We start from the raw sequence: 27,064 nt of genomic DNA, 5'->3' as shown, positions 1-27,064 counted from the left end.
CTGAAAGATTGTGTTTCCCTCCAGAAACAGTTCCACAAACATAAGATGAATTTGATCAGATAAATTGCTTAAATAGTCTTGACTATTAATTCTGCCATCAAGGGAAACCGTTGGCCAGGTAGATTTCCAAGATGTAGCACCCCGCAGATCATCACAGATCCTCCTCCATGTTTAACAGTTCAAAGCAGGCAGTTTGGGTCAAATGCTTCTTTGAGTTGTCTCTACACATATACTCAGCCAGTGGTCGGAAATACGGTAAAGGATGACCTGCTTGATATGTAGCATATGTGTTGGCAGGAATTCCATATGGTATATCCAGTGAAAGTTATGGTGTAGTGGAATAATAGGAAGGTTAACAGAGAAAGTAGCTATTGCATGTGGAAGATGTACAGGATCCATGAATCTACAGATACACAGGAAGCTGAATTTCTCAAATGCTCCTTAGGCTCTGTAGAGGTAGTGAATATTTTTTTACTACCTAGCTTACCTAATTAGCAGTGGAGGAGGATGTTCCAAAAGTGTAACTGCTGGAATGGGAATAGAACGGAGAAAGTTCAGAGCTTTTGTCTTTGTTGGAAATCAAAGATCACTCCATCTCCAAATGAAAGGAAGATTGTATGACACATGTGTACAAACACCAATTCCACATGATGGTCACATGGGCCCTGAATGCAGAGGACATGTGAAGCCTAGAAAGGAATGGAGCTAGTATGCTTTGTTGGATGTGCATTGCCATTGTACATGTACAGCAGAGTGCTAGTGCATTGAGAGAAAATTGAGGCATAAGAGGAATTAGATGCAATGTGCAAGAGAGACGACTGCACTGGTTTAGTCATGTGATGCCTATGGATGAGGACAGTAGCATAAAGAAGTGCCAGTCACTTAATGTATATGGAACTTGTGGAAGAGAAAGACCCATGATGATATGGGACAAAGCATTGAAGGCTGATCTCAAAACACTGAGCCTTATTAAGGAAATGAGAAAGGACTGGTACCTTACTGTACTGAAGACCCATCTACTACAGCAGAATTGATATCCTAAAATCACTTTGGTAATGCTTATCCATTTTTAGCCCTATCTCCACCTCCATCCCCTCTGCCCTATCAACCATTCCCCCACTACACACTTACACATTTCTTCTACAAACATCCATCATTTTTCTACTGCCTAAAAGCAGAAAAGGCACATACTACATCTCCCTAGTTTCTCAGTTACCATTGTTCCTCCACCCCAAAACCACTTTCATTTTCCATTATCTTCCCATCTGTCTTCATCAATGACTGTCTTTCTGTATCTTCTCTCCCCTTTGCTCTTCTCCATCATTGACACCTTATTTATTGCCTGTCATCTTCAATGCCCTCACATATCTACTGCAACCCTCATCCCTGAGACTTTCCTATATTTCTCTCTCCGTCATTTGCTACAGTCATCTTTACCCTGCTCACTCACCCCTCATTTATTCTGTATCATCTCACTTATTCTTGACACACCCAGTCTTCCTTGAGTTATGTCCTGAAACATTTTTGTCACTATCACTCTCTTTATCTTATTCTGTTACTCACTCTCTTTTCCTTCCCAACTGGAGCATCCATCTATCTACTCCACAGCAAGACACCTTTTTCTGTCCTTCTATACCCCTAATCTTTCAAATGGCTCAAAGCCACACAAACCTCAATACTAATCACCCTTCTAGTTGGCGCTTTTCTTGTCTTGTAAGGCATTTTGTGACCCTCATTGTGCTGGTATTATGTAAAAAGCACCCAGTGCACTAAGTAAAGTGGTTCGTGGTAGGAAGGGTATCCAGCTGTAGAGACCATGTCACAACAGACAACAGATCTTGAGACAGCTCCCAGTTTTGTCAGCTCCTGTCAAACCATCTGACCCATGTCAGTTTAGAAAACAGGTGTTAAATGATGATGATGGTGATATATCAAGGACAGAGAGCACAGTAAAATGCAATACTCAACCAAAATTGGGCTTAGTAGTGGATTCTATATTCGACTCCTGTATCCAGTGTAGTACAATGCAAGGCATCAACTTAAGATCAGCTTGAGTGTGGAATATGAGTCAAATAATTGAGAAAGATAATAAGCAAACACATGATGTGCTGAAATAATCACATAACAGTAGGAGAAACATGCAGCCATGCGTTTCATCTCATCAGTATCCTGCAATGAATGCAACGATCAATGTTGAAGCTCCAGATATATTCGCTTTTCCTTGTTATGCAAATGATCAACATGTCACATAAAACCTCACATGTCACATAAAACAGAACATAAACACTCATACACACCTACAGGAGGAATTTCAACCATGTTTCGTGGTCTGCTACCACAACAGCTCCTTTATAGGATCCAGTTAGCTCAAGACATCATCAGGAAGAACCATGTTCGGTTTCGGCCCCTACTCCTCTACCGTTTTGATGTGGCGGGGACACCCTTTCGGAGGTGTCTTCAGCTCTGATGTTGAGTGCATGTCTTCTTTCTTCTGTTCCCTGGCCTCTTCGATGCAGTGACAACGAGTGTATAGATTTTGCTTGTTCATCAGTATAATGTATGTGCATGTATATGTGCATATGTACATATGTATCAACAGTAACCAGGACGGGAGGGTCAACTTGTATTATGTTCTATTTATCTGAAGAATCCTTAGTGTTAAATTTTATTCATAATTCACCTGAAGAAAACAGGTTTTTTACATGATGTACTATTTTTAGTCATCAATAAAGAACATGTCTGAAACAGCTGTAGTGGGCCTCAACCCTTTTGTGTTATTGTTTATACATCACTGCCCTCAGAAACTTTCCTATGTTGGATCTTGAGCCTTTAGACAACTGGAGCATGTGCCATGAGTGTACTCTTGTGTAACTTTGCATACATGTTGTATATTCAGTCAGTATTTGTGAATGTGTGTATATGTTTATGTGTATGTTTGTGTGTATATATCATCATCATCGTTTAATGTTCTCCTTCCATGCTGGCATGGGTTGGATGGTTTGACAGGAGGTAGCCAGGCAGAAGACTGCACCATACTTCTGTGTCTGTTTTGGCATGGTTTTTACAGTTGGATGCCCTTCCAAATGCCAACCACTTTATAGTATGGATTGGGTGCTTTTTAAGTGGCACCAGTAGCTTACAAGACAAGGAATCTTTGAGAGGAGAGGGGTCATTGGAAGAAAGTGATCTTGTGTCAGATGATGAAAAGTTAGTGTGTGACAAAGAGATGGAAATAGATGTTTGCTATAGAGGGTTACATGGTTACCCAGCCTGAAAGAGAGAGAGAGAGAGAGGGAGGGAGGGATAGTTAGCAAGAAAGAGAGCAGAAACAGGTGTACTGCTGTAAAGGAGATACGTGGTTACCCAGAGAGAAAGAGAGAGAGAGTTAATAAGAAAGAGGGCAGAAACAGATGAGCTACTGTAAAGGAGATACATGGTTACCTTGCCAGAGGTAAGAGCGAGAGATGGAGGGGGAGAGACTGATCAAAAATGAGGACAGAAACAGGTGTGTTGCTGTAGAGGAGATACATGATTACCCAGCCAGAGGGAAGAGTAAGAGAAAGAGAGAGAGGGAGTGGGAGACAGCAAGAGTGCAAGAGATATAGGATGAAGATGGTGGAGAAGTGCCAGGATATACTCACAAGGAATGGCGATCAGAGTATAGATGGGATAGTAGAGTAACAAAGGGAGAGATAAATGATGGCAGGTGCCAGGGTATACCCCCAAGATCATAATATACGTAACAGGGCAGTGCAAAGGTAGTGGGGGGAATGCTGTGACTGGTGAGAACTTGGGTATATAGAGAGGGTGGGGAGAGTAATGATACAGTGAGCAGAATAGTGAGGACAGGATTGGGGAGTGGAAGATAATCATAGTGTAGGAAGAGGAAATGTGAGGAAGAGAAGAGATGTAGTTTAGTTTGTTGGTGTTGGGTGTGTGAAAATTTTATTGTTATGTGTGGATGGAACACAGTTTCGCTGATGTGGACAGGTCTTCTCCAGAACTTCATCTCGGTCCATTGTCATTTCCTCCATGAGACCCAGCATCCTGAGATCAGTCCTCACCACTTCATCCCATGTCTTTCTGGATCTCCATCTTCCTCAGGTGCCATCCACTTTCAGTGACCAGTACTTCTTCATGCAGCTGTCTTCATTCATATGCATCCCATATCGAAACCAACATAGTCTCCTCTCTTGCACACTGCATTACATTCCTGTTACGCCTAACTTTTCTATCAACACATTTGTGCTTTGTTGTTCATGCACATCCAGTGGAGTATACTGCCTTCATTCTTCTCTAGTCTATGTATGTCCTCTGCATTCAGAGCCCATGTCTCACTACCATGGAGTATAGCCATTTGTACACAAGTATACAATCTACCTTTCACCCTGAGAGAGTTCATTTGTTGCCAGTAGAGGTAGTAGCTCTTTGAACTTCCTCCATCCTCTCCTTTTTCTAGAAACAATTCTTTGAAAGTATCCACTCCATTGCTAATTTGGTCAGCCAGGTAACAGAAACTATCTACTACCTCAATAGAGCCTTCTGAGAGAGTCTAAGTCTTGTATGCTCTTAGTGCTTATTGTTCCTGCATACCTGTCATATATGAAGGTGACCTTGTCTGTTAATCCACTTGTGATTCCACTGCATCTCTTATGTGTCTATAGCTTACACTGGGCGCAGCAAATAGAATTACTGTTCACTCCTTTCCTACATATTGAACAGGGCCATTTACTTCAAGGAAAGAGGATTTTATCTGCTTTCTTGCTAACAACTTTGGTCTTTGCTAGATTAACCTTAAGGTTCTTTGATTCCTGATTTTACTCCCATACCTGGAATTTCTTCTCCAATTCTGCTACAGACTCTGCAGTAAGAGTGAGGTCATCCATGTATAGTAGTTCCTACAGGCATCCAGTTTTGAATTCCTCTGTTATGATCTGGAGGACTATAATGAATAGGAGTGGACTAAGAACTGAGCCCTGTACACTAAATTCATTACTGTATTCATGGCCAACTCTCACCTAACTGACAGCACCACTGTACATGACTTGTACAGTTCTAACAAGCCACTCCTCTACTTCTAGTTTCCTTAGAGACCACTAGATAATAGAGCGGTGGGGCTTCTGTCAAAAGCTTTCTCCAGGTTAATGAAAGTTAAGTATAAAGGCTTGCTTTTGGCCAAATACTTTTCCTGCAGCTGTCTCACTTGGAAGCTGGCATCTGTGGTACTCCTCCCAGGTACAGAACCAAACTGCATCTCATCTAGTTTAATTCTATTCCTAATCAATTGAGCTATAACTCTCTCTGTAACTTTCATGACTTGGTCTAGCAGTTTGATGCCTCTGAAGTTGCTTCTATCTAAGGCGTCACCTTTATCCTTGTAGCAGCTAACTATAATACTACTACACTAGTTATTGAGGATGATGCCTTCTTGAATAATCTGATTAACTATGTGAGTGACTAGGCTGCATTCCACACCATCAGCTATTTTAATCATCTCGGTAGTGATACCTGAAGGTCCAGGTGCTTTCCCTGTCTTCATATCCTTAATTGCCTTATCTATCATACTGCTATCAACTCTGATGGCTGGTCCCTTAGTTCTTTCAAAATATGAAAGTCTCTCCTTCTCCCATTCATTTTCCATATTTAGTAACCTTTCTTAATGGCACTTCAACACATCTTTCTTCACTGAGTCACTAATTGTAAACGTACCATTATACATTCACACACATTTCTCACCTAACATACACCTATTATCTCTGATACAAGCTTTGCTATCCTGAACACCTTACATCTCTGATCCTCACACTGTAGAACATTGGCATAGCTCTTGTCTTCTGCTGTTCCTTATGCTATGTAAACCTGTCACCTAGCTTCCCTTCTGACTACCTGATGTAATTTTTCCACCATTTTTCCAGTCCTTCTAGGCTTGCCTCTTCCCTTTTATAACACTGTCCACCTCTCCATTCCACCACCATGTCACCCTTGGCTTAGCTGGGACTTTGCACCAGATTTGGTTTGCAGCCCTCAGTAGATTGTACTGCAGGAACTTTCATTTGTCCTCTAAGCTGTATGTTCCTAGCTCCTCCTCTTCTCTATCATCAGAGGCTTCCATTAAAATGCCTCTGAATTTCTGTCAGTTTGCAGGGTTTTTGAGCTTCCATAATCTTCTTTTCCAGTGGTTTATTTCTGAGTCTTTCCAACCCTAATTCCGAAGTCACTAATCGGCAACTTATGTTGGTCTGTACAGTCTTCACCTAGGAAGGACTTTGCATTTGGGAGTACTTGCTTATTTCATTGCCTGGTGAGGAGGTAATCAATCTGGTTTATGTGCCCACCAGTCTGATAAATGATCAGGTGGCTGGCTGGCTGGTTTTCTGAAGCTAGTGTTGCAGATCATGAGATCATTTGCATCACAGAACTCCAGTCTTCATATTCCCGCCTCATTCCTAGAGTCAAAGCCATAACTCCTGTGCATACCATTAAATCCATGGGATTGCTGCCCAGCATGCCCATTGAAGTTGCCAACCACAGTAACCAAGTCTCTGTCATTTGTCTTTGAGGTAGTCTGCTGAAAGACCTTGTAGAATTGGCCCTTCTGGTCATCAACCAGCCCAGCCTAAGAGGAAAATGTAGCTGTTAATTTATCTGTGAAAAGTCTCAGCTTAATAACCCTATCACATACTCTGATTATCTCACTTACCTTATCTACTCACTTTTCTGCTAAGAGTATATGCACACCATCCACTTCATTCCTGCTTATCATAGCAGAATTTGAATCTCTGTTTCTCATTCATCTAGCAGAGATTCATTTCAACCTCACTTCTTGCACACCATACATGGCCATGCTCTATCATTTCAATAATCTCACCAGATCTACTTTTCATTTTGCCTATGTTGATGGTAGCGGCCCTAAAATTATTTACTTGGGGTTGACTGGGAAAGCAGTCATTTTAAGTCTTTTGTCAGTACATATAAAGAAGATTTGCATGAATGCTTTCCATGTGGCATAGAGCTTTGGTGCATAGCTTATTCAATTGAATTGAATTACAATTTCCTCAATCCCTTAAAACATCCAGATTAAGAGACAACAGGGAGAGAGGTAGGGAGACTGAACAGGAAGCTGGTGTAACTACACAGTATGGTGTCAGTCTTATGTGTTTACATATATATATGAATATATACACACGCACATACACACACACACACACACACACACACACACACACACACACACACACACACATATATATATATAAATGAGAAAAAGAAGAAAATAGAAAAAATTGACATACAGGCGTTATTTATTCAAATATATTCAAATTCATGAAGAGAAAGTCCTGCCTACAGCTGTTTCCACACCCAATCAGTTCAATTACAGAAATAAAATACTTAAATTTAAATTCCAGTGTTTGAAATCAGTCAATTGGGAGAATTTCCAAAAGGAAGTTACATTTCGATGTGTAGGCTAACCTATGACAAACTCTGATGTGTGTGTTTTCTTGAATGCAAGCATTCTTTAAAAAAACATTACTACCATATATATAAATAAACACATTCAATACATTTGTGCTCATGCAAATATGATACATAATAGTTTATTGATGGTGGTATAGTAGTTAAGAAGATGCATATATTATAGAGAGAAAAAGAAAGAGAGATAAAAACGAGTGCGTGTGGAAGAATAGTATATATATATATATATATATATATCATGATAGATCACTAGCCACGACACATTCTTTATTTTCTCTCCTTGTTTCTTTTTGTGTTCCTTTCTGTAGAAGACTGTAGGCTCGAAACATTAAGAACTTTTTTACTTCCTGAGTGTTATACTAATACATCTGTTTGTTGTCTACACCACCTGTCTTTGTCTTTTTTTTTTTGTGAATTCTTCCCCTATATATATATATATTTTTATATATATATATATATTGATTGATAGATAGATAGATAGACAGATATACATACATACATACATACATACATACATACATACATACATGCATACATATGCCTTAATATACATACACATTTACATACATGCATATACAGTGACCTGCTAAAGTTTACAACTCAGTCAGAAATCCAAGTTTACATACAATGCAGGTTAATGAAATTTATGAAGTTTTTGTAATAAATTCAATGCAACAATCAGAATTACATAATAATGAACAGAAAAAACTTTATATGGAAAAAAGTTGAAATTCAAAACAAAAGGTTACAACACATTTAACTCAATTGAATAATTTTTCAGATATTTTGAATAAAAATGATTTTGTTTCCCAAAATATCCATAGTGTTCTAGAGGATTTGGGAAGTTTTGTTTGTGAATATTTATAGCCATTGCATCAGTTTTGGGTAAAAATAAACAAATTGGGTAAGACCTTCATAAGCGTGGCATGGCAGTTTGTACAGAAAGATTTCTGCACAGCTTATTGTACCACTGAGTTCAGTTGGTACGCTAATGAATAACTGGAAATCTCCCTCTAGTCTGTTCAAGTCACCCATGTAAGTTAGCAGAGCATACAGCAAGAAAACTTGCAAGGACAACTAGTAATAGATCACAAACCACATTCAAGGTGTTGCAGGAAGACCTGGAAGCATGTGAAGTATATGTGAGCAAGAATATAATTAGTAGATCACTTATTTGTTATGATCACTTTTCTCCTTCTCCAAGAAAGATCCCATTGTTTAAGAAATGTCACTTTAAAGCTCATTTGGCCTTTGCAAAAAAACATCTATGTGAACCGGCAACATATTGGGAAAACTTAGTTTGGTTTGACAAAACTTAGATTGAGCTTCTCAGCAGAAACTTTATCAACAAGGTTTGGAGAAAGAACAGCATAGAATACCTGTAAGAGAATACTATCCATACAGTCAAAATTCAGAGGTGCATCAGTAATGGTATGGACTTGTTTTTGCTCATCAGGTTTTGGTAGAATGGAAGTAATAAAAAGAACAATAGATGGTGAAAAATATAGGGGAATTTTAGAGAGATGTTTAATACCTAGTGCTTGCTCCCTAAACTTGGAACAAGGATGGGCCTTTCAACATGATAACGATTCAAAGCACACAGCAAAGCTGACCAAGTATTTTCTGGAAACAAATGGGATTAATGTTTTGGAATGGCCAAGTCAATCTCCAGACCTCAATCTAATTGAAAATTTGTGGAAAGAATTGAAACTCAGAGTTCAAAACAGAAATCCATGCAACTTACAAGAATTGAAAAGAATTTGTGTAGAAGAATGGGGAAAAATAGGCTCCACCACATGTTAAAAGTATTTAGGAGACTATTTAAAGTGTCTGCAAGCTCTCATCATCAACAAGGGTTATATAACTAAATACTGATATGATTGTATAAATGTGTTGTAAACTTTTGCATTTTGAAGTTCAACTTTTTTCCATGTAAATTTGTTTCTCTTAACTTCATAAATGGTAGAAATTTCATTAACCTGCATTAACTCAATATATGTAAATTTGAATTTCTGGCTTTTGTGGGTCACTGTATATGCACATGAAGTCCACGTAAGCATACACTTAGATCATGCATACACACACACATCATCGTTTAACGTCCGCTTTCCATGCTAGCATGGGTTGGACGATTTGACTGAGGACTGGTGAAACCGGATGGCAACACCAGGCTCCAATCTAATTTGGCAGAGTTTCTACAGCTGGATGCCCTTCCTAACGCCCACCACTCAGAGAGTGTAGTGGGTGCTTTTACGTGTCACCCGCACGAATGCCAGTCAGGCGGTACTGGCAAAGGCCACGCTCGAAATAGTGTCTTTTATGTGCCACCCGCACAAGAGCCAGTCCAGGGGCACTGGCAACGATCTCACTTGGCTTGCCCGGTCTTCTCACGCACAGCACATTTCCAAAGGTCTCGGTCAGTAGTCATCGCCTCGGTGAGGCCCAATGTTCGAAGGTCTTGCCTCACCACCTCAGCCCAGGTCTTCCTGGGCCTACCTCTTCCACGGGTTCCCTCAACTGTTAGGGTGTGGCACTTTTTCACGCAGCTATCCTCATCCATTCTCACCACATGTCCATACCAGCGCAATCATCTCTCTTGCACACCACAACTGATTCTTCTAATGTTCAGCTTTTCTCTCAAGATACTTACACTCTGACGGGTATGCACACTGACATTACACATCCAACGGAGCATACTGGCTTCATTCCTTGTGAGCTTACGCATATCCTCAGCAGTTACAGCCCATGTTTCACTGCCATGTAGCATGGCTGTTCGTACACATGCGTCATATAGTCTGCCTTTTACTCTGAGTGAGAGTCCCTTTGTCACTAGCAGAGGTAAGAGCTCTCTAAACTTTGCCCAGGCTATTCTTATTCTAGCAGCTACACTTTCAGCACACCCACCCCCACTACTAACTTGGTCACCCAGATAGCGGAAGCTATCGACTACCTCTAGTTTTTCACCCTGGAATGAGATAGAAGTTGTTTCCTGTTTGTTTACAGTCTTTATTGCACCTGAACATCTGCCACATACAAAAACTAACTTCCTAGTTAACCTGCCTTTGATATTGCTGCACCTCTTATGTGTCCATAGCTTGCACCGGGTACATCTTATAGAGTTACTACCTACTCCTTTTCTACATATTGAGGAGGGCCATCTACCTGAAGGGGTTTGTGTTTTATCTACCTTCCTACTTATTAGGATTTTGGTTTTAGCTAGGTTGACTCTAAGGCCCTTCAATTCTAGACCTTGCTCCCACACCTGAAACTTCTCCTCTAGTTCTGATAGTGACTCCGCAATTAGGGCAAGGTAATCAGCATAGAGGAGCTCCCAGGGGCAACCTGTCTTGAACTCCTCTGTGATTGCCTGGAGGACTATGATAAACAAGAGGGGGCTGAGGACGGAACCTTGGTGGACCCCTACCTCTACCCGGAATTCATTGCTGTACTCATTTCCAACCCTCACCTTATTGGCAGCATCTCTGTACATGGCTCGCACAGCTCTCACTAACCATTCTTCTATCCCAAGTTTCCTCATTGACCACCAGATAAGGGATCGGGGGACCCTGTCAAAGGCTTTCTCCATGTCAACGAAAGCCAGCTACAGAGGTTTATCCTTGGCTAGGTATTTCTCCTGCAGCTGTCTCACTAGAAATATGGCATCAGTAGTGCTTTTACCTGGCACGAACCCAAACTGCATCTCATCTAAATTGATTCGCTCCCTAATTAGTTGGGCAAGTGAAATCGAACTAATTTCGACGGATGGTACCCATGCCATTGTCGTCTCCTTCATTGGACACAGAAACTCGGCTTGCGAAAGTGAAATCGTGACGGCACCTGTGCCCTAGCACTTGTGCTAGTGGCACGTGTAAGGACATTCGAGCGAGATCGTTGCCAGTGCCGCTGGACTGGCTCCCGTGCAGGTGGCATGTAAAAGACACCATTTTGAGTGTGGCCGTTGCCAGTACCGCTTGACTGGCCTTCATGCCGGTGGCACATAAAAGCACCCACTACACTCTTGGAGTGGTTGGCGTTAAGAAGGGCATCCAGCTGTAGAAACTCTGCCAAATCAGATTGGAGCCTTGTGTAACCACCTGGTTCACCAGTCCTCAATCAAATTGTCCAACCCATGCTAGCATGGAAAGCAGACGTTAAACAATGATGATGATATATATATAAATATATATATAGATAATGACAAGCAAATTAGGCAAGTCGATTTAAGATATTTAATTAGTATTTGAAAATGGAATTCCATCTTCAATGTAAAATGTAAAATTCTCCAAAGTAAAACTCTCCCTTGAAGACAAAGGCAGTATTATCTGATAATGGTTCCAAGTAACCACCATTATTCCACACCACCAAGCCCCCAGAAACAGCTGTTGGACTTGTAAAACTCTATCCATTTAACTCCTGATATCATTTATATTCTGTATGTCGGACTTATTTTATATCCATACAGATGTACGTTTTTCCTACTAAATGCATTTAATATTCTGTTCAAATCTCTTGAGTACTTCAAAGTGTATTCTATATAGAGAACGCTTGTCTCTATCCTCTAAATTATATATATACTTATATGCACATGCAGTCTACATAAGCGTATACTTAGATGTAAATATATATATACATACCCACAAACACATACATTTACATACACATGTACATATATATGGAATCCACATAAGTGCATACTTACATGTACATGGTTCTTTAACAGGCACATGCACACAAGTATATGGGTACAAAGAACCTCTACTCACAGAACAGGAGTATTAGCAGCTTGGGAATCAAGTCATGCACATTCAGAGTGTAAAGGTGGACGTGGGTGAGCAGGCATAATTGGTTTGTAAAGATGGATGCTAAGCCCAGAAACCTTTGCAGAGAAAGCCATAGTTACCCCATGTTGTTTACAGTTTTAATTATTTATTGTTAATCAGACTTACGGTAAAGTTTTAGTATTTAATCATTATTATTATTAATACAATAGTTATACACATGTGCATTCTAACTGGCATATTTATCATATAAACATATAAGCAATGAGGATGGAGTGCACAGCAGGTTTTAGCAGTGGGTGGGATGTTGATGGGAGAGAGGAATTATAAGCATTGATTGATCAAGTTACATTTGAATAAAATAGATTAATACTTAGATGTAATCCCATGAACAAGCAGACAGCCAAGCTGATTGATATTTATGAAAACTATTCCTTAAATATGTTAATGGTTGCTATGCCCAGAAAACATACACAGAGAAAAAAATAGTACCCCCATGTTGTTTACAATTTTAATTATTATTATTATTAATACAACATTTATACACGTGTACACTTTAAGCAGCATATTTATCATATTAAAACATGTGTGCGCATGCATGTATATAGGTGTGTTATATATGTGTATATTTTATGTATATGTGTGTGTGTGTGAATCTATATGTGGCTTGATCTTATTTTGTCAGTTTGCTTGGCATGCATCTTGTCATTTTATTTTCCTTTTTATGAGTTTTCTCTCCTTGTTCTCTCCTTTTTTCTACCCCTCTCCCCCTCACTTTCTCTATCTGTCTGTCTCTCTCTCCCCCTCTCTTTAGTTGTATATATTTGGCTTTGAGAGAAGTGTAACTTTGTTCAGACTTCCTTAATGTAATGCTTTGTCCCCTATTTTATGTATTATTTCTCTTGCATTACTTCCATTTTTTTCATTAGCTATCACATTCAAATCCTGTTTTCTAATTGGGTAAAAACGACCAAAATTTAAACCTGTGTATCATTTTTCTAAAATTTTTTCTAGAATAAATGAATCACAAACTTGGTTTCAGTGTGAAAAAGTACATCAATATACCAAATTTGAAAATTTTCACTCAGTTCAAAATCTAACAGCCACAGAAAAGATCTCTATTTGTCTATCTCTTTCATTTTTTTGCTTTACCCATGGTAGACTTTTCCCCTGTGTATATATATTTGCAACTTTCTTTCTTCATATATATAAAAATAGAGAGCTCCAATTTTTTTTTAAACTTCCAGGCTACTCCCAGTATTTTTAAGTGTGTAGTGCAAAAAAGAATTGGCCAAATCAGTGCTGTGTAAAAAATTCATACATTTTCCAGAACTTTTTTATCATCAAAAGCCCTCCCACCTCCATTTGCAGGGTGTCTTTTACTCTTTTACTTGTTTCAGCCATTTAACTGCGGCGATGCTGGAGCACCACCCTTTAGTTGAGTAAATTGACCCCAGGATTTATTCTTTGTAAGCCTAGTACTTATTCTATCGGTCTCTTTTTGCCGAATGGCTAAGTTACAGGGATGTAAACACACCAGCATCGGTTGTCAAGCGATGGTGGGGTGACAAACAGAGACACACATACATATATATATATATATATATATATATATATACACACATATATACGACGGGCTTCTTTCAGTTTCCGTCTGCCAAATCCACTCACAAGGCTTTGGTCGGCCCGAGGCTATAGTAAAAGACACTTGCCCAAGGTGCCATGCAGTGGGACTGAACCCGGAACCATGTGGTTGGTAAACAAGCTACTTACCACACAGCCAAAAAGTTGAAAAATGTAAAAAATTCGATTTATGTGGGTGTGCTATTCCAAAAGTCTACCAAGACATTCTATTGTAAAAATTGGCCAGCAACAACAGAATACTCAGCTAGTATATATATATATATATATATATATATATATATATATATATATATAACTTATATGTAAAAAGTTAAAGGTTGCACACAAATAAATATATATTGAGAAAATAAGAAAATATAAGGGAAGTATGTACTGGTTTCAGTTGTTTAAGATAACTTCTTTGTGCTAGAGTAAATTGAAAGAAAAATTTACATAAATTAAACTTTCATAATATCAGTTCTGGAAGATTACATAGTCATATTTTTCATGTGAAAATCTCATGGTGCTGTATTTCACAGTCCTTCTGATTGTTACTTATCAGTGCTAAAGAGTTATAACCTCTAATCAATTCTGTCTCTTTGAATTATATTATCGCAAGTTAACTCCATCATTTTATTTGGGCCTGATGAGAGATACATAGGAAATATAAGCATTAAGTAATTGTCTACAGATGTAGATTTTGTAACTTAGGGGTACCCTAACTGAGCCAGTAGACTATACTATTAATAACATTCAGCTCTATTAGCTCTATATAATGTTCTTTCTATTGTCTTTCTGCAGAAACTTTTGATATGACATATATATCTCTATATTTTGTCATTTTTCTTTTCTCTTCATCATGTTACATTGTCTTCTTTAATGTCTTTCACTCATCATCACTTGTGTGTAAAAACAATATTCCCCACTCTCTCATTATTTACTTTAGACTCTCTTGACTTTGTTTTCTTTTCTTATCGCTTCCAAGAATGTTACTGGTTCTTATTTCAGCTATTTTCATTCGTATCAAACTGCTAATATCATAAATGAAAAACATGCTCAGATAAACTCTGATTTCTGTTCCCCTCCTCTCTTCAATTTTACCACATTCATTCGTCCAGTACTACCTTGGTGTACTTTGGTGTTCTAATCTGCTAAATTTGACTAGCACATGTTAAATTGTTCTTTTTAATATTCTTCTCTCTCACATAAAACTTTGAGGTTTGCTTGTTCATGATATTCCCACCCAAACTCGTTCCCATCACCTGTACTGGAAATCTTTCTTCTCTCTTTTGATAAGTATATAACACCTCCATTTCCCACCCTCTATGACTGTTTATATTGTTCTCTAGATTATGTACATCATTTACCAGATGCAGTTACCCCATATTTTCCTCCTTCTATACCAGGATCCAGACAATGATGGTTCTTAATGTCTTAGTAAACACCCATAGCAACAGTAAAGTTAATGATATTAAGAATTTATTGATAACTAGCAGAGGTGTTAACACTTTGTTATTCTAAGAACACTTATTTACTAGTCTAACAATCAGTGCTGTTGAATCTTTTTTGGAAAACTTACAGAATTCCATGCCAAAACATACCAAAATTCACAAAAATGTACAAAATATTTTTGAAATATATCACAACTGCAAAAATAGAGAAAAATACTGTCTTTTTCTTAGAAAATTTGAAATATATAGGTGTATAATGACTTGAAATTGGTGAAAATACATATAAAAAAAGAAAGAATATTGAAATTTAAAATGTAGAATACAGTCAGTTTTTCAGTAAAAAACATTCAAAACTGTACAAACTTACCAACTAAGGCAGCGCTGCTAACGAGTCCTCCAGGTGAAGTCATGCCACAGAGAGTGTTTACCTCTGTGATTAGTTGCTCGACATCGCAAAACTTACACAAACATGAAATTACAACCTCCTAAAAGTAAAGGGGATGCCCACTCTCAATGGAATAAGGGGAATCCTCGGTATAAAGATATCCTCTCCCTTTCCACATACCTGTACTTGAACCACAAAGAGCCAGGATCACATAACATGCATGTTTGCAATATCACTGCAAACAATACCCTGAGACCTTTGGAGCACTTTGATGCAGTGGCTTCTGCCAGCATTGACACTGTGCCCCATCTTCTAGCAAACTATGCATGAAGCAGGCCTCCTAGTATCTTCCACATATCTCGCCATCAAAGGCTTTCAGTTCATGGAAACATGTTGGTCCTCTGACCTTGTGCAGTAAAAGACTGAAGTAGTAACATTACTGTTGACTGATGGACCGTGTAAACTCTCCCAAAGCTGGGACTTGGGTGCAGCAGCCTCTGCCAGTGTTACATTCCACTGTGTCCCATCTTCTAGCAACCCATGCTTGAAGCAGGCCTCCCAGTATAGTCCACATTTCTCTCCTGTAACATCACAATTTTCTCTCACACACTGTTTTGCAATCTGAAATACCTCAGTTCTTTGGTCCTCACGTTGCTGGACATTGGCAAACTTCTTCTTTTCTGCTTCACCCTTGGCTATGTATACCTGCCGCCCAGCCTCCCTTTTGGCTACTTGGTACAGTTCCCTGCTACCCCCACCCTTCCAGGCTTGTTTCTTTGCTCTAATAGCTTTGTCTACTGTACTATTCCACCACCATGAAACTCTATGTCTGGAGGGGACTTTGCACCACCCACCAAGCAGGCTATTTACATGCTAGAAATAACAGCCAAATCTCACAAAACTAGTGTTAGGGTTAGGTTTAGGGTTAGGGTTAGGGTCAGGGTTATGGTTAGGGTTGGAGTCAGGGTTACGGTTAGGGTTAGGGTTAGGGTTAGGGTTTGAGTTAGGGTTAGGTTTACCCTGTGGATCTATATAAAAACCGGGGGGGGGGGGATCGAAATTTTGAAATTGAGATTTTTTTTTCAGAATCGGATCCTCCATGGTCTAAAACATAGGATTCCGTAAAAAAAACAAAATTTAAAAGGGGGGGGTATACCCAGATTACATATACTCCATCTCCACCCCCTCCACCGGAAGTGCATTCCTCTGTCATCCTGTCATCCTCGGCTGTCTCCCGGAACTCATCTAGTGGCCTTGGCCATCCTCTCCCCTACCTTTGGGTAGCGCATTAAGTTTGAGTAATGTTCGCAGATTGTAGGTACTGTTTTGCTTATGAATTCTTCCAATTGCAAGTTTTCTTTTCAGGTACACGACACTGCTTTCCCCCTTCCCAGGCTACAGGCCCACACCCCCAACACCCATACTGTTAGGATTGGCACTCTCAACGTCGGCATGCTGAAAGGTAGATCTGGTGAAATTGTTGAGATGCTTGAACGGAGACGCGTAGATATGTGCTGCATCCAGGAAGTAAGATGGAGAGGAGGTTCTGCTAGGTTCCTCACAGGCAAAGAACACAGGTACAAGATTTTCTGGGCAGGGAACACTGACGGGGTCGGGGGCGTAGGAATACTTCTAGCGGAGAAATGGGTGGATAAGGTAATCGAGGTCGTTAGAGTAAGTGACAGAGTACTTAAGATTAGACTAGTGCTTCATCATAGATTAGCTACTGTCATCTCAGCCTATGCACCTCAACCGGGGCTACCAGATGGTCTGAAAGACCAATTCTATGACACCCTCTTGCAAACTACCTCGTCGACGAGTGACAGGAACCTTCTCTTTGTGGCTGGAGACTTCAATGGTCATGTCGGACGTCGTGCTGGAGGCTTCCATGGCATACATGGAGGCTATGGCTTCGGTTCCCGCAACGAGGAGGGAACCAGACTGCTGGAGTTCTGTGATGCAACCGATCTTATGGTTTGCAATACCAACTTCAGGAAACCTGCCAGTCACCTAGTCACCTACCGCTCCGGCAGACACTCTAGCCAAATCGACTACATCCTCGCCAGAAATAGGGAAAGAGGGCGGCTTATAAATGCCAAAACCTACCCTGGCGAAGAATGTACCCCACAACATAGATTAGTAGTTAGCGACTTTGGGATCAAGGCAAAATGGGTGCCCAGAATTAGACCGGCTTGGAGGAGAAGGGTGTGGAAGCTTAAAGACCCTGCAAATGGACAGAGACTTAGAGACAAGTTACTTGAAGCATTTGATGAAATAGAAGGGGATATAGCATCATACAACGTGGAAGACAATTGGAGATTTCTGCGGGACAACCTGTTGAAAGCCACCGACCAGATTTGTGGGTAGTGTAAGGTCCCCTCCCGACCCAGAGTAACGTGGTGGTGGAACAAGGAGGTAGACAGGGCTATTAGACAAAAGAAACAGGCTTGGAAGGACTGGAAGAACGGTGGTAGCAGGGAATTGTACCAATGTGCCAGAAGGGAGGCTAGGTGACAGGTTTATTTAGCCAGAGGGGAAGCAGATAAGAAAAGATTTGCCAATGTTCTGCGCCGTGAGGACCAAAAATTCGAGGTATTTCGTGTTGCAAGACAGTGTAGGAGAGAGAATAGTGATGTTGTAGGAGAGAAATGTGTCCACATGGATGATGGTACGCTTGCACTAAATGAGGCTGCAAAGAAAGAGGTCTGGAGATGCCACTACAATAGATTGCTTAATAAAGAGAATGAATGGGAGGAAGAGAGCCTGCCGTATGTCGACCCAATAGAGGGACCAGCTATCTGAGTTGATAGTACCAGGGTAGATAAAGCAATTAAGAGTATGAAGACCGGGAAAGCCCCCAGCCCATCAGGAATCACTGCAGAGATGCTCAAAATATCTGGCAGTGTTGGCTATAGCCTAGTCACCCGTATTACGAACCAGGTGATACACGAAAGAGTCATACCCAATGACTGGTGTAGCAGCATCATAGTCAACTGCTACAAAGGTAAAGGTGACGTTTTAGATACAAATAATTACAGAGGCATCAAGCTGTTAGATCAGGTTATGAAAGTTACAGAGAGGGTCATAGCCCAACTAATTAGGGAGCGAATCAATTTAGATGAGATGCAGTTTGGGTTCGTGCCAGGTAAAAGCACTACTGATGCCTTATTTCTAGTGAGACAGCTGCAGGAGAAATACCTAGCTAAGGATAAACCTCTGTACCTGGCTTTCGTTGACATGGAGAAAGCCTTTGACAGGGTCCCCCGATCCCTTATCTGGTGGTCAATGAGGAAACTTGGGATAGAAGAATGGTTAGTGAGAGCTGTGCGAGCCATGTACAGAGATGCTGCCAGTAAGGTGAGGGTTGGAAATGAGTACAGCAATGAATTCCGGGTAGAGGTAGGGGTCCACCAAGGTTCCGTCCTCAGCCCCCTCTTGTTTATCATAGTCCTCCAGGCAATCACAGAGGAGTTCAAGACAGGTTGCCCCTGGGAGCTCCTCTATGCTGATTACCTTGCCCTAATTGCGGAGTCACTATCAGAACTAGAGGAGAAGTTTCAGGTGTGGGAGCAAGGTCTAGAATTGAAGGGCCTTAGAGTCAACCTAGCTAAAACCAAAATCCTAATAAGTAGGAAGGTAGATAAAACACAAACCCCTTCAGGTAGATGGCCCTGCTCAGTATGTAGAAAAGGAGTAGGTAGTAACTCTATAAGATGTACCCGGTGCAAGCTATGGACACATAAGAGGTGCAGCAACATCAAAGGCAGGTTAACTAGGAAGTTAGTTTTTGTTTGTGGCAGATGTTCAGGTGCAATAAAGACTGTAAACAAACAGGAAACAACTTCTATCTCATTCCAGGGCGAAAAACTAGAGGTAGTCGATAGCTTCCGCTATCTGGGTGACCAAGTTAGTAGTGGGGGTGGGTGTGCTGAAAGTGTAGCTGCTAGAATAAGAATAGCCTGGGCAAAGTTTAGAGAGCTCTTACCCCTGCTGGCAACAAAGGGACTCTCACTCAGAGTAAAAGGCAGACTGTATGACGCATGCGTACGAACAGCCATGCTACATGGCAGTGAAACATGGGCTGTAACTGCTGAGGACATACGTAAGCTCGCAAGGAATGAAGCCAGTATGCTCCGTTGGATGTATAATGTCAATGTGAATACCCGTCAGAGTGTAAGTATCTTGAGAGAAAAGCTGAACATTAGAAGCATCAGTTGTGGTGTGCAAGAGAGACGATTGCGCTGGTATGGACATGTGGTGAGAATGGATGAGGATAGCTGCGTGAAAAAGTGCCACACCCTAACAGTTGAGGGAACCCGTGGAAGAGGTAGGCCCAGGAAGACCTGGGCTGAGGTGGTGAGGCAAGACCTTCGTACATTGGGCCTCACCGAGGCGATGACTACTGACCGAGACCTTTGGAAATGTGCTGTGCGTGAGAAGACCCGGCAAGCCAAGTAAGATCGTTGCCAGTGCCTCTGGACTGGCTCTTGTGCGGGTGGCACATGAGATGCACCATTTTGAGCGTGGCCGTTGCCAGTACTGCCTGACTGGCGCCCGTAGGATTTTCGAGCGAGATCGTTGCCAGTGCCCCTGGACTGGCTTGTGCGGGTGGCACATAAAAGACACCATTTCGAGCATGGCCGTTTTTGTGCGGGTGACACGTAAAAGCACCCACTACACTCTCTGAGTGGTTGGCGTTAGGAAGGGCATCCAGCTGTAGAAACTATGCCAAATTAGATTGGAGCCTGGTGTTGCCATCCGGTTTCACCAGTCCTCAGTCAAATCGTCCAACCCATGCTAGCATGGAAAGCGGACGTTAAACGATGATGATGATGATGATGATGATGATGATGATGCCCAGATGCAGTACCAGGCAGTTGCTCTCATGGCTTCTGATCTTAATTGATTGGAAGTGTTATCATGTACATTGTTTTGTCTTGGTATAAAAGATGGGCTACAGCAAATATTCTGCTTAATACCACAGATTTGCTTGTCAGTTGTTTGACTTTAACCAGTTGGGCATGTCCCTTAGTGGCTGACGATATGTGCATCTCTGATCATGAGCAGAAGTAGTGGGGGAGCATCATAGCCATGTGTTGAGAGGAATTCTTTGGGGTTTGAATAATTCACCTTTGGAAACATGGGTGTTTTGCTCAACATCCTTAAACAAACCTTATTCAGGGACCTTTTGAGCAGGATGGGCTACTCGACCTGAAGAAAATTCTAACTGGGCCCCACCTGCAAGGTCATGTGCTGTTTATCTTGATATGAGATCACCATGTCGCACACATATGGTTGTGATGCATGTGCCTAGTGTACCCTTATCAGACGGGTAGTTATGATGGGTATAAAGGCTTCATATATTTTACCCCAGTGTCACTTTGATGGCATGCACTGCTCTCTCACTCAACAATAATAAGATAGAATTGGACCTTTGCATTCTTAACTAGAGCTATAACCAACAGGTTTTGGTCAGCCAAACTGTGATAAAATTAGATAAATGAATGAATAACAATAATAAATGAGCATGAAAGATAGGGAGAATTGGATTGAATGCAGGGGTCTTAAGTTTTTTCTAACATATGGTGTGGAAGACGAAACTGTGTTTACATGCATAGATAATGAAATAATAAAGTAATTATAATTTGCACTGTAAAAAGAGGTTTTAGATGTGTGGAAGGTTGGAAAACAAAGTTGCTTATCTGAACATCTTCTTGGCTTCTACTTCTTGTGGCAAGATTACTCTGTCAGTCTCACCATGAGAAGAGTTGAGCTTGAAAATGTCATCTGCATATCCAAAGGAAAAAAAAGCATAAGAGTGTATTCCAGTTGGTCCATATATGTGATGGTTTGCTAAGTTAGATCAAACAGTGAGTATTGTGCAACACCTTCTGATTATTGATATTAACAAAAATATTAAGTGTCCCAACTCTGAGGGTGTGGAAGGTGTGGGCCTGTGAGACCCTGGAATGGGGAACAGCAGCATCATGTACCTGAAAAGAAAGCTCACATTTAGCAGAACTCATAAACATACAATAGCCTGTTTTATTTTTCATCTAACTAAAAATATATAAACAATATTCATGAGATTACTATAATCACAGTTCCCTTATCCAGCAGAAATAAATATATATATTTATATTTTTAAAATACACACACACACACACACACTCACACACACACACACACACATACACACACATTCCATTCATTTATCAATAAAATTTTTGTCTCGTTTTCTATTTCAGTTTTACCAAAATCGGTCACAATCAAGGCTACTTCTGACACAGATCCAGTGGAAAATAAGAATAAAAGTTATGAATGCCTTATTAAAGACACCAACCCTGAATTTTCAGTCTATTGGTCGATTACTAAGAAAGATGGAAAACCAAAATATGTTACAAAGTATATTTCAAATAAGCCAAGCAAATCAGGAAACCTGACCACTTTATCATCAAATCTGACATTAACTCTTAAAAAGAATTTTCAGAAATTACAGTGTATTGCATATTTTCCGGGTAAAAATGAATTTGTTAACCATTCAAAGGAACTCGATTTGCATATAAAATGTAAGTTTTTTTTCCCTTATCTCTATAAAGCACAAAGTATAGATTTGTTCAAAATATTTTTGTGAAATATTTCTTCATTTCTAGATTTATATTTACCACAACAATGAGAAGATTACACAACAGTTTTGAAAAGAGTTTTTTTTTTATTGATTTACTTTTTTGTTATTGTAATATTGTATCTCTGACCAATTATGAACAAGTTGATCCCAAAATATTTGTGGTCATTTCTGTAATTTTCTTAAATCTACTAAAGCATCTACTTCATTGAGTTCTGATTTCTAGAGTAAGATGTATAATGTTGTGGAAGGATTCTGACCACTTCCTAATGATTAAACATGGACTGACACTTTTCTATAAAATAAAGAACTGTCGAGTTGATTCGAGCATTTGACAGAGAGTGTTTAACCTCATGTAGCAGCAGTAGTACTACATCATGTGAAGACCTTACTTTACCCCCAAATCAGAAAATACATCCAACGCAGTAGGATATAAAAATGGCAATGTGATATTCGAAGCTTGCGTTGAACATTGAAACTTTTTGGCACAAACAAAAAATTGTTTAACATGGAGGACTTATTGGCCCCCATGCAACAGCATCAACAACAACAACAACAGTAGCTACAACAGCAACTGCAACAGCAACTGCAACAGCAAAGCCAACATTTGCTTGGATTAAAATTAAAGAAGTTTAAAAATACTTAAGGTTCATACTCGCCAGAGAGCATAGCAAACTCAAGTGAAGAATTCAGCTATAATCCAGAAAAATGGATCACCTTCTCTGTATATTTTCAAAGATATGAAGAAATGTTCAAAGAAGAATGTAAAAATTGGATGGACGAGAAAAAAGTACTACTACTGTTAAGAAAGTTATTTCCTGCTGAACACGAAAAATATAGTAACTATATTCTGCTGAAGAAACTAGGTGAGATTTGTTGTGATGAAATAATGTTTGATTGAAAATTTTCAGCAAAAGATGTTCCCTGTTCAGTACTCACTGGCAGTGTTTAAATTTGGTTAAAAAAGATGATGAAGATTTTGTCACCTATGCAGGGGTTAAGAGATTGTGAAAAATTCAAATTAAATTAAGTAACCCTTGACATGTTCAAATGTTTAATTTTTGATCAAGCAAAGATGCAGGTATACATTTCTGAATATTAACAAAATTAGAACAAGACCAAAAATTAACTCTATAGACTGTAGCAGAAGAATGTCAGAGGATTATGAATTTAAGAGATGACGCAGATAAAATTGAAGAAAGCGATTGCTCTCATATTCATTCATGTTGACCTGAAACAGATAAAAAAAAGAAAGAAATGTCAAGACCAAATCCATGCTATGGGAGCAGAGGTTTACATTTCAATGTAACTGCCCATTTAAAAATCTAAAATGCTTTGAGTGTGGAAAAATAGGTCACAAAAGCTCACATTGTAGAATGAAACGAAAAAAAATAAAGGTTGAATGAAAGAAATTCTGGCAAGAAGGTATTGTCATCAGAAATCCTAAGCAAGGCTCAGAAAAGAAACTTTGTGTTCATAAAAATGAATAAAGTGAATATCAAGTTACAATTGGATACAGGCAGTGATATCACAATAATTAAGCCTTTAGTGTTTAAACTGGCGATAACTGGCTGAAAATTATTCCTCTTTATTTGTTTGAACCAATCGAATCTGGCCGTATCTGATTTCTCTACAAAATCACTAAAAAGATAAACAAATCACATTATTGAATTCTCGTAGCTTTGAGATAATGCGAGATAAAGCCTTTCCCACCTTTATTCAAGTAAAAATACGGTGAAATTTTTGAGACTTCTTGGTTTTTAATGATATGGCATCAGCAAGTAGCGATTCCAACTTCAAAGATTTTACTCTTGATGATGTACAAAATATAAATGAAAACAGCAATGATTTGTCTTCAGACAAATCATATTCACATTTATGAATCTTTGTCAGACGAGGAAAATTTTGATAATGAAAGTGATAAAAATGATATTGTAAACATTATGGCAACATGGTTGAAGATTACTACATCAACTACAGTTCCTGATTTCACAGAAAAGACTAATCCATAATACAGTCTACCTCCCAATGCTCAATGATTGGACTATTCTTTTTTTATTTTTACTGAAAAATGTTTTTGAAACTGTCACGGAGGAAACAAGTGTTCAACGCATAATTTATTTTCGTGGGAGACCCGATCCATTATGACAGCCAATTGATACTGTGGAAATGCGAGCTTTTTTTTACTATAAACATTATGTTTGGTATCAAGCAGCTTACTCAACTGAGGAACTACTGGAATCCTGATATAAGGTATGGTGATCCATATATCTCCAGCATTATGTCTAACTATAGTTAATTCATATATTATGTAGAAAGCCACAAGGTACCTTCACCACCAAAGGACTACAACCATTTGAAATTTCGGGTTGACATCACATCTCAGTTACGTGAGGGCTTTTCTTCCAGAAAGCACTGAACTGGGAGAAAAGCAAAATTAACTGAGGTGGATGTCAACAGACTTCCATAAAGCGGGAAAAATGAATGGTAGGAAAACAGTTTGCAGACTGTGTTCACTGCAAAACAGAAAAACTCAGAAAGAATATCAGTTTGAGACCTCATATATGTGTTCTTTTTGCAAAGTGTTCTTGTGTAAAGGGTGGTATGAACAGTTTCACGATAGAAACATGACATTACTATATTTTGTTGTTTGATAGTAATACTATCATGGATTTTTTTCATTTATTAGAAATAATATGTGAAAGTGCAAAATACATATTTATTTTCAGTATGTTACACACCTGTATTCACCTTTGCCTCACTTGTTAATGAGTTTTTTGTATTAGATGCATTCTGTTATGTAAATGTTTTCATTAAATTGTATAAGAGTACATAGCCAATGGTATATTGACTAGTAAAAGAGTTTTGCACCTTATTTTCAATAAGAATGTTTGATTGAAATACAGGGAAGGAATAAAATCTTGTACTGATTATAATTGTAATTCAAATTAATGTGCTTCATCTTGAAAAACAGCAAAATTTTTAATGGTTGAGATCTGGGATAATTTTAGCAACAAATCAAACAGGTAAGATGCATTAAGAATTTCAATTTTAGTGCTTATCCATAATGTATTTGAATTTACACCTGTTAATTAAATTTACTTGCCCATAAAAGTAAAATTTAATCAACAAGATCAGCTAAAATTGCATAACTATAATCCACTGGTATTTAAGCACCCACTGACAAAATTTCAAATCTGTATATAAAAAATAACAGGGTTACAAGCAATTATTGTGGACACTCCTCTTGAACCTGAATAATTCAAAATAACGTGAACAAATAAGCATTACATTTGTCAGATTAATCATCATCATCATCATCGTCGTTTAACGTCCACTTTCCATGCTAGCATGGGTTGGACGATTTGACTGAGGACTGGTGAAACCGGATGGCAACACCAGGCTCCAATCCAATTTGGCATAGTTTCTACAGCTGGATGCCCTTCCTAACGCCAACCACTCAAAGAGTGTAGTGGGTGCTTTTACGTGTCACCCGCATGAAAACGGCCACGCTCGAAATGGTGTCTTTTATGTGCCACCCGCACAAGAGCCAGTCCAGGGGCACTGGTAACGATCTCGCTCGAAAACCCTACAAAGGCCAGTCAGGCGGTATATATATATATATATATATATATATATATATGTCTGTACGTATCGTCGTCGTCGTTTAACGTCCGCTTTCCATGCTAGCATGGGTTGGACGATTTGACTGAGGACTGGTGAAACCAGATGGCTACACCAGGCTCCAATCTGATTTGGCAGTGTTTCTACAGCTGGATGAGCTGGATGCCCTTCCTAACGCCAACCACTCAGAGAGTGTAGTGGGTGCTTTTACGTGTCACCCGCACGAAGGCCAGTCAGGCGGTACTGGCAACTGCCACGCTCATCTCGCTCGAGAAACCTCATGTGTCACCCGCACAAGAGCCAGCCCAGGGGCACCAGCAACGATCCCGCTCAAAAATCCCACAACAACCCCACACAAGAGCCAGTTCAGGGGCACCGGCAACGATCTCACTCGAAGAAATTTCATGTGTCACCAGCACAAGAGCCAGTCCAGGGGCACCGGCAACGATCCCGCTCGGAAGATTTCATGTGTTGCCCGCACATGAGCCAATCCAGGGGCACTGGCAACGATCCCGGTCGAAAGACTTCATGGGTCGCCCGCACATGAGCGAGTCCAAGGGCACTGGCAACGATCCCGTCCCGCTCAAAACATTTCATGTGTCACCCGCACAAGAGCCAGCACAGGGGCACCGGCAACGATCCCGTCCGAAAGATTCCATGTGTCGCCTGCACACGAGCCAGCCCAGGGGCACCGGCAACGATCTCGCTCGAAAAACCTCATGTGTCACCCGCACAAGAGCCGGCCCAGGGGCACCGGCAACGATCCCGCTCGGAAGATTTCATGTGTTGCCCGCACATGAGCCAATCCAGGGGCACTGGCAACGATCCCGGTCGAAAGACTTCATGGGTCGCCCGCACATGAGCGAGTCCAAGGGCACTGGCAACGATCCCGTCCCGCTCAAAACATTTCATGTGTCACCCGCACAAGAGCCAGCACAGGGGCACCGGCAACGATCCCGTCCGAAAGATTCCATGTGTCGCCTGCACACGAGCCAGCCCAGGGGCACCGGCAACGATCTCGCACGAAAAACCTCATGTGTCACCCGCACAAGAGCCGGCCCAGGGGCACCGGCAACTTTCTCGCTCGAAAGATTTCATGTGTCGC

The 27,064-nt window shown here is 40.1% G+C and overlaps 1 protein-coding gene across 4 annotated transcripts in view; it reads left to right on the top strand.

The window, feature by feature from the left end:
* Window positions 1-27,064, top strand: part of LOC106876221 (uncharacterized) — a 212,667-nt gene that overhangs the window by 71,421 nt on the left and 114,182 nt on the right. For all 4 annotated transcript variants that reach the window (XM_089352673.1, XM_089352672.1, XM_089352674.1 and 1 more), the window contains exon 5: window positions 21,959-22,279. In XM_089352673.1, coding sequence (XP_089208799.1) covers window positions 21,959-22,279 — 321 coding nt within the window. The remainder of the gene's footprint in view (window positions 1-21,958; window positions 22,280-27,064) is intronic.

This window comes from Octopus bimaculoides, chromosome 5, assembly GCF_046866305.1.
Source record: "Octopus bimaculoides isolate indiv1 chromosome 5, ASM4686630v1, whole genome shotgun sequence".
In the NCBI taxonomy this organism is placed as follows: domain Eukaryota; kingdom Metazoa; phylum Mollusca; class Cephalopoda; order Octopoda; family Octopodidae; genus Octopus; species Octopus bimaculoides.
This window is presented reverse-complemented; position numbering and strand designations above follow the sequence as displayed.